This window comes from Rhagoletis zephyria, unplaced genomic scaffold (genome assembly GCF_001687245.7).
Source record: "Rhagoletis zephyria isolate East Lansing unplaced genomic scaffold, Rhagoletis_zephyria_1.1 Rzeph_scaffold_00120, whole genome shotgun sequence".
Classification (NCBI taxonomy): Eukaryota; Metazoa; Arthropoda; class Insecta; order Diptera; family Tephritidae; genus Rhagoletis; species Rhagoletis zephyria.
The window spans coordinates 259,785-269,222 of NW_016157204.1; the positions used below are offsets into that span (position 1 = coordinate 259,785).

At 37.1% G+C, this 9,438-nt stretch overlaps 1 protein-coding gene across 1 annotated transcript in view; it reads left to right on the forward strand.

The window, feature by feature from the left end:
- The window catches only part of LOC108378851 (serine/threonine-protein kinase MARK2-like), a 404,011-nt gene that overhangs the window by 220,437 nt on the left and 174,136 nt on the right, over nucleotides 1-9,438 (forward strand). Inside the window, exons 6-9 of the mRNA XM_017635164.1 lie at nucleotides 2,034-2,149; nucleotides 2,227-2,397; nucleotides 2,669-2,792; nucleotides 2,850-3,763. Coding sequence (XP_017490653.1) covers nucleotides 2,034-2,149; nucleotides 2,227-2,397; nucleotides 2,669-2,792; nucleotides 2,850-3,763 — 1,325 coding nt within the window. The remainder of the gene's footprint in view (nucleotides 1-2,033; nucleotides 2,150-2,226; nucleotides 2,398-2,668; nucleotides 2,793-2,849; nucleotides 3,764-9,438) is intronic.

Below are 9,438 nucleotides of genomic sequence, written 5' to 3' on the forward strand. Positions count from 1 at the left end.
ACCCCAGTACCAAGTCCAGTACTCTACCATGAACACTTCTAGAGATATGCAGTATAAAAGTAAATTTGTACGGGAGGTACTATGCCCCCTTTTCGAATAACGCAAATTTTTCTCCATGAGTATGGAATTAATTTTGTATACACATCTCGGTGCCAAGTTCCCGTCCTCTGCAATAAACACCTCCAGAGATATGCAGCATAGAAAAATCAATTTGCATGGGAGTTGCCACATCACCTTTTCCAATAACTCTCATTTTTCTCCATGAGTATGGTATTAGTTTCACATACATACATACATATGTATTTCCATACCAACCTTGAGTATTTTACCCCAAACATTTGAAGGGATATGCAATATGAAACTTTCAGTCAGTATGGGAGGTGCTACGCCTCTTTTCCAAAAACGTCCATTTTTCTCCGTGAATATGAACATGATTTCACACAGTGTTGGAAAACTGTTAATCTGATTAACGATTAAAAATTAACTATTAAAATGTTAATCGCGTTTGATGATTAAAACTAATTAGTCGTTATCAACTGTACGATTAACGATAACATTTTTTGAATCGTTAATCGCTGGCTGCGATTACGTTTAATTAATTTAAAACATTAATCGTTAATCCAATTAAAAATAAAATCTGATTAATTTGTCTAGTTTGTCCGAGTTTGAAACCAAACACCAGTTATAGTAATTATTTTGTGTTTTACGGTCGAGCACACATTTAGTACATTCAAGGCTTTTCTTCGCGAAAATCGAATGAAAATGCTGCCAGAAAACTTCGAAATGCATCGTGTGGTTCAATGTTACTAGAACTATACAGATTAAAGTTTTATGATTTAGAAACTCGAAAGGATAAAATAGTCAAAGATTCAAAGTACAAATTTTCCATATAATGAAACTAGTTCATAGTTTTTCTCTTTTTACTTGTAATATAAACATTTCCAAAATAAATGTTTTTTTTTGATTGTTCTTCGTATTTTCTGTCTTTTTTTAGTGCCTTTTTCTGCCTTTTTCGCTATTTTGTTTTGCCTTTTTTTGCCTTTTTTGTAACACCTAGTGCCTTTTCCTGCCTTTTTCACTATTTTATTTTGCCTTTTTTATAGGTTTTTAGGTCCTAAAAATCCGTTCCCTGCATATCACTATACCAAGTTTCAGTTCTCTCCCACAAATACTTCCAGAGATATGTATGTAATATGAAAATTCCAATTTGTATGGGAGGGACCTTGAGTTATCGGACTTACTTTCAGTCTAAGACCATCCTTCCGAAATCCGAAGTAAGTGTACTAAATTTCGTTCTGATCGGAAAACCGGTTAAGGAAGTAGCCTGTTTTTCAATCCAGGTCATAAACCATCTTTGAGCAAAATTTCATTTTCAAACAGGTGGCAACTCTTAAAAAAAGTAGCCTACTTTCTAACCTAGGTCATAATCTATCTGTGTGCAAAATTTCATGCAAATCCGTTTAGTCGTTTCCGGTATTAATTTAATTAAACTTTTTTAACAGGTGGCAACTCTTCCCAAAAATTAGCCTATTTTCTACTGTGGGTCATAAGCTATCCGCTTGCAAAATTGCATGCAAATCCATTCAGTCGTTTCCGCGTATTAATTTAATGAAGCTTTTTTAACAGGTGGGAACTCTTAAGAAAAGTAGCCTATTTTCCACTGTAGGTCATAAGCTATCTGTGTGCGAATTTTCATGCAAATCCATTCAGTCGTTCCCGCATATTAAATAAATTAAACTTTTTTAACAGGTGGCAACTCTTAAAAAATAGCCTATTAACCAATCAGGGCCATATGCTATCTGCGTACAAAATTTCATGCAAATCCGTGCAGTCGTTTCCGCGTGATGATTTCCCAAACATCCAAACATACAAACTTTCACATTTATAATATTAGTAAGATGTTGATGGATATATGCCCTAAAAATTTGAAACAAATCAAACACATGAAGTCCATTTTGGTATGGAAAGCCCCATTTATATGTATGTACATATATGCATGTAATTGTTTATAACCATCTTGTTTTTATTACTAGATTACATAGCAAAATTTGGAAGAATGTCAGAAAGTTCTGCAAGAGCTAAATTTTGGCAGATTTTGTCGGCGGTAGAATATTGCCACAAGAAGAACATTGTACATAGAGATTTAAAGGTGAGTTAGGTTAAAATAAAAAGGAAATACCTTCTTGATCGCAATTCCTTTCATTAATGTTAAAAAATTTAATATAGGCTGAAAACCTTCTACTTGATATTAATATGAATATAAAAATTGCGGACTTCGGATTTTCGAACCATTTTAAAATTGGAGAGTTATTAGCAACTTGGTGTGGTTCCCCTCCGTATGCAGCGCCTGAAGTTTTTGAAGGAAAACAGTACACTGGACCAGAAATCGACATATGGGTACATAAAAAATGTTTTTAGCACTAACCTACATGCAAACATAAAATACATTTTGTATCCATCAATACAAAGGTCACAACACAGAAAAAGCTTTTAGGACTGTTCTAAAGATACCAATAAGTCTATCATTTATTAAGTTATGGCTGTGAATTTTAAAGGGCCTGCATTCGAGAGAATATGAAAAAACGAATTTTCAAACAAGTGTCATTAGGGCCCTTTGCAATGATGGTGATGATATGTATTTACAAAATTTATAATATTTTCATTTCAGTCCCTAGGTGTGGTTCTTTATGTACTTGTTTGTGGAGCGCTGCCGTTCGATGGATCTACTTTACAGAGCCTAAGAGATCGGGTACTTTCAGGAAGATTTAGAATCCCCTTTTTTATGTCTTCGGGTATTCGTATATTATAATTCAGTTTGTTGACATGTATTAAGAGGCTAAATATTTCAGAGTGTGAACATTTGATTCGCAGAATGCTAGTTCTAGATCCCCCTCGGCGATACACAATCGAACAAATAAAAAATCATCGCTGGGTTTGTGGAGAGGCCCGAGATGTTGGCGGCATGATACAATCCAATGCAAATATGGACGGAACGTCCAGCATAGAACCAAATGAGGACATACTAAGGATCATGTCAGAATTTGCTGGTATTCCCCCAGATAAGACTAAAACAAGTTTAAAAAAGAACAGCTATGATCACGTTGCAGCGATATATTTGTTGCTTCAAGATCGCGTTAATAGTAAGAAAAATTTTCAAGAATACTCAAAACGCCTAACTGAAAATACACTGCCAAGGGTTACATCAATTAATCCCGTTGGATATCATGGATCTTCAAAGTTACTACATAAATCCAGACCTACAATAGACAAACAACGAGTCAAGGAAACTTATACTTCGCCTAAAGAAAAGACAATATCACCACTGCCAAGTTTAGATGAGGTTAAATTTGGTAGCTTTCCAACAAAGTTTTCGCAAAAAATCCTTACCGATTGTGATAATCCGGAAGTCCAAGATAAGAGTAAGAACTTTAGTTCAACGACACTCAGAAGTTATGAGCATAAAGAAGCGCAAATAAGCCAATTAGTAAAAGGACGACCAGTGCCTACCAAGATGTCTCGGTTAAGTGAGCACAATATAAGTTCAAGTCAGCATCCGATGGCACCGTCATATTGCACAGACAATAATTTATCGAACGTAACTGAATATAGCCGTAAGGAGAGCGCATCTTTAGACAAGTCTTCAATTAGTTTGTTAGCTGTTACAAATGCCACCTGCGAAAGTTCATCCCATCCGCTACATCAGAATCTCAGAGAATGTATAATTAAACAAAGCACAGAGGATTGCCGCCTGCTTTTACAACAAGTAATTTTATATATTTTTTCTATTAATTTTATAAATCATTACCTTTTATAAAATATAACTCAAAATCCAAATTACGAATTCAAGTTACTACTTCGACGTGTCACGATCAATAACTTTCTTTCTAGTTGCAATACACTCACACTTTTGTACAACTTGACCATAAACCTGAGATCAATTTTTCCTTTCAAATCGTGTGGCAACTTGACGATCAGATCAAACAGCCCAACACACATTTAGGTTAGAGCTCAACTTGAGATTAAGGTGAGAACTAAGGTCTTTGTCAAATCTCCAACGTTGTTTCTCAACAGTACCCAAGTGGAGGATCATAGGCTGCGTTCGCACNATCTCCAACGTTGTTTCTCAACAGTACCCAAGTGGAGGATCATAGGCTGCGTTCGCTCAGTAAACATGTTTAGTAGCGCTTATATTGAGCGATTAGCTTCAATGGACGTACTGCTCAGTGCTGCCGCCGTCACTTCAATGGAATTTTTCACTTAATTGTGGAAGCCGTAGCTTCGTCCATCGTACAGTTCCATAAGTAACGTAACTCTTCTTCTTACCGTTTTTTCTGGCAGGCTGTAGGTATGTGTTTGGCAGCGTATTTTTTAACAAATTGTAATGGAAATGGAAGAAATTGTAAAAGATAAGAGCAAATGCAAAAAACAGGTGACCTCAGCTGTAGAAAGGGCGTGGCCAGGATCTGATGAAAGGAGGGAAGGGCAAAACGAAATATACTTGTTAATTTTTTTGATATATTTTTTATTTAATAATTTTTACGCTAATAAAAAACGTCTCGGATTTTCATCGGCATTGTTATAGCAGCAGACAATTGATACGCAGACTTTATTGTGGAAAAGTTTCCCTGAATTGACAACTTTTCTAATACTTGCACAACTTCAGACAAATTTTCTGAAAATTTCCTGATAGTCCTATATTTTTTCCGACCATCTTGTTACACACAAACGTGATATATTAGAAGCATAATTCTTGCCTGTCGTTGATTCGCAAAAAGTTTATCACATCTTTTAGGATAGAAATAGTATTTCTTATTTCTGGAACCTCGTTCAAGTCATTCACAACAAGATTTAACAGAAGAGAAAGTGATTTTTTCGTTGGGTTTTCCATCCCGTTCATCACAGAATGGTAAGAGAAACTCATATGGGTGTTTCATTCAATTCTGTACCAATTCAATGCTTAACGCTGTGCTTACTTTACTGTATCAACGATCAAAAACGCAGGCGTTATGTGGAAATTGATACAATTTTGTATTTTTTATTTATTGCTTTTTGAAAATTTCTCCTTCGTTCTGTAGCCGTAGGGAGAAGGCAGCTGCCCCTTCCCGGCTACGCCCTTGAGCTGTATGCATTTTTTGGCAATCAGCTGGTAGTGTTTTTACTTAGGAGCAGTGTTGCCAGAACTTTCTGGACCAACCGGCTAAATTGGCAAAAAACCAGCTAAAAACGGCTAAACTGTTTCAACTAAATTTCACATGTTTTATTTAAATAAATCATAAGTAGAAAGACTAGTTCTTGGAGAGAAATTGCAAATTTAAGCTGGAAAAAATTTTGGCGGCACGTATTTGGAATTAGGAAAAACATATGATTGTGGCACATGGTTGCATTTTTTGTCGACAATAATTTGAATAAACAGGTTCGTCAGATTTAAAAATTTACAAACTTCAGCGATTTTAAAATGAAAAATTTAAGTAAAGACTTGTTTACTTAATTAATTTAGTTAATTCCAATGATTTGAAACGTACTCGTAATCCAATCTCAATCAGAGTCGATATAGGAAACGCGACAGTTAGTACGGCAAAGAAATTGAAGCGTATGTTGAAGAAAGTCGGACTAGCAAGAAATATACATGTAGATCCTGTTTTTGTCCCTCTGAAAGAATTTTAAAATTCCATACAAATTTCTTATGTTTTAAATGCAACCGTGGACACTAGCTGGCAGAGAAACTTGCAAGTTCCTGCAAATTTGCGTTCGTGCAGAAATTTGCAAGTTTCTCTACTTGAGAGAGAATTCGGGAGCATTTTTTCTTACTAACTTTGAGTGATAATTTTCGCTGGATTTTCGATGAACAAACCTATTGTCTTCCTAGAGAGGTTTGCTTTACATAGAAATTTGTGCTCTTTTACTTTAATTTTTACACATTTCAATGTTGGTTCTTTTAATTCAAGTTGGCCTTCGGTTTTTGGAATTTAAATAAGTTCTCAGGAAAATGTTAGTTTAAATAAATCCATATGTGTACATAGTGCTTGAAAATATCCATTTTTCACTTACCTTAAACTTTAAGCGTGGGCAACAATGATGTTTTGCAATTAAGGCAGAATTGAATATGCGCTATCTGGGAAGACAATACCTGTAACATTTATTCTTGGCACTATATCCAAACACAAACGCGTGTTAAGCAAACAGTGAAACTATTTGTTATTTTCTAAGTTTGCGAATAAAACTTCACACTTAAATTTAAGTCATTGATAACAAACATTTTATGAAGAAAATCCCCGTTACGGCCTTCTTTAGAAAAAAAATATTCGTTTAAGATAAAAATAAGCGAAATCGGCCCAATTTTATATGACCCTGCCTCCGCGATAACGCTAGTAGCCATTTCTAACAGATTTTGGATCGCTTAATCAACATACATATATATTTGAACTTTAAGAAAACTAGGTAAATATCAAAATCGGCTAAAAACGGCTAATTTTTTTACAAAACGGCTAACAAATCGGCTTCCGGCTAAACTGAAATTTCTCCGGCTGTTTGCTATCACTGCTTAGGAGACTGTACGACGGCTTCGGCACTTCATTTTACTTCACTTTATACAAATTAATTTTATCAAAAAAAAAAACAATCGTAACAAAAAACGATTTATTTAACTAATCTGGTGTTTATAATACGCCCAGAAGTATTCCCGCCGCTTCTAGCATAAAAATATGGCGGTACGCCGAAGGATCTGCCGGTGGTTTTCCTGCTTTTGGTAGGAGGAATAATCGCTGCCGCTTCCATGTATCGGGGAACACCCCTTCTGAAAGGCATGTGTTAGAGGTATTGATGAAGACTTCGGGACTTTTATATTGATTTCAGTACTTCGTTTGGAATGTTGTCAGGGCCTGGTGATTAACGATCATTAAACCCACTTGCAGCAATTATCACCTCTTCCGCTGTGACAACCGCGAAGATGCAGGCTCTTCTTGAAAATAATTCTCTATTAAAGGCTGGTATTACCGGAAATAGCGTTTTCACGATTTCGTCAATCTTTTTGGGGCACGATATTTGTGGTCGCACTGATGCTTGTAGCTTTTTTGTGACCACCTTATACCCCTATGCCCAAGGATCTTCCTCTACAGTGTTACATAGACTATGAAAACATTTTTTACTAGTTTTGATGGCTTCTTTGAGCTCCTTATGCTACTTTTGTACAGTGTTTGTTGGGTGACTATTGCCGACTTACTCTGACTCCCTGGTAGTTTCTCCTCGCCTTGTCGTAATGGCGGCGCAGCTCTACTATGTGCTTGTTCCACCAATACACTGGGGAGCGCCTATGGTTAGAAGATTTTCTTTTCATTGCAGCATCGAAAGCAGTTGTTTTGCCGGCTATTAAATGGTTTGCCATATTTGTAGCCCCTTCTGGTAGTACAATATTGGATTCCATAAACAAGAGCGCTCTCTCGTCCAATGTGTTTAGCTTCCATCCTATTGCCTTAACCCTAGTATTTCGTTGGCTTTTCCTCTCCTCGTTTATGGAGAAGATAATCGCCTGGTGGTCGCTGTGGGTATGTTCGTCACTAACTTACCAAGAGGCACGCTGGATAAAGCTGGTGCTCGCGAAGGTTAGATTGATAATTGACCGCATACCATCCTTACGGAAGGTGAATTTTCCTCCGATGTTTAGCAGCGCAACATCTAGAGATGCTAATATTGTGAGTAGCGCTCTGCCTTTGGCATTTGTCTTGCGGCTTTCTGGCACAACTCCATACTGCAGATCGTGCGGTGTTATCCTTGTAGTTGAGATTCTGGTGCTTTATATGGCTCACTTAGCAGCACTATATCTATACTTTTACCTTATAGTGGGGGTAGATTTAACTGTAGTAGTTTCATATTTTTAACTTTTGCATATCTTCTTTATAGAAAGGGCATTCCTTGCCACCCGTTTTATGTTTTGTTTCGGTCCGCTTTCTTTAGAGCATGTAATACAACTCTATTCCTTTTTGCAGTCTCGGAATTTATGGTCTAGGCCTTCACAACTAAAGCACGTACCTTTGACGTCGTGCATCACTGTGCAGTTCCTGGCCAGGTGGCCAAACTCCAGGCATTTGTAACACAGCTTGAGTTGCATATTGGCAGGTACTCGACAGATTACCCACCCAACTCGAATCTTGCCTTTAGATAGTAACTCCTTCGCCAGCTTTACCGGTATCAGTAGAGTGCCCGTTTTGGTCCCATTATGGGCTTTTCCCAAGGATTTTATTGCTTCCTCCGAGATTTTAATTCCATCCAGTTGACTCTCGAGAGCCTGACGAGTCTCTTGTTTTGTTGCTAGCTTCTCCGAGGTTTCTCCGAACATTTTCTTAACAGCTTGTTGAATCTCCTTAGTTTTACGGTCGGTCGGTATTGTCAACTGAAGAAGAAGATCCCCGTTAGCTGTCTTGCGAATCTTCGTGACGACTTCTCCAACATGTTTCAATTGTGGCTCCGTGTTTACAGTTTTTAGCACCTCGGCATACGAGTTCCCTTCGCAGCTTATTATCAATGCATCGGGTCGAGGGAGCTTTGGCTTTGGTGCCTTTCTCCGTTGCACTTTTTTCCACTGATTGGCCTCATCGGTATGTTCTCTGTTCGTAAACTCTTCATTTGATTTCGTGGGCTCCTTAGGTTTTCCGGTTGTTTACAGATCTTCCTGGCTGGTTTTGTTTGCTGCTTGAGTTAGGTAGCTTTATGTCTAGCTCTTCTCTGTCTGTCGCCCGCCAGGCGACCAAGTTACACTCATTTCAATTGAGTTCTTGTCGTGCTTTAATTTTAGTGTATAAGCTTATACCCGCGGGTTTCACCCCGCCCTTTTATACAAATATAAAAAATAATTTAATGATGTTAGATTTTATTTCTGTGCCATTTCGTTATAGCTCGTTATTTTTTAAGGTATTTAGGCCGTTTAAAACTATGAAATTATAAAATATCGTCTGCGCGATAGGCATACGAAAGATATCAATCCCTCTAAGTTTACCTTAAAATGGTTCCAGGTATACGACGCGTAAACATGTAACCTTCTTGGAGGTGCCACGGCGGGTTCTAATATTTCCAACTCAAATTTAGTAACCTGGCCTTGATAAAATACTACTTCTCATTACTGTAGCAAATGCCTCAAGAGAGCTTTAGATTATAAGGCCGAACCCGGCTCTCCCTTTTCCATTAAATGAAATTTTTTCTATCAGTACGGCACTTATAAAATAAATCTCCATAACAAATTTAAAATACTTCCAAAGATTTTCTATCCTTCCAGAGATATGTATTAAGAAATTTTTAGTATGTATGGGAGGCGACATGCCTCCTTTTTTAATAACTCACATTTTTTCCATGAGCAATTGAAACATTTTGTATACACAACTCCATACCAAGTTCCAGTATTCTTCCACAAACACTTCCAGGGATATGTGGCAAGAAAAAGTCAATTTG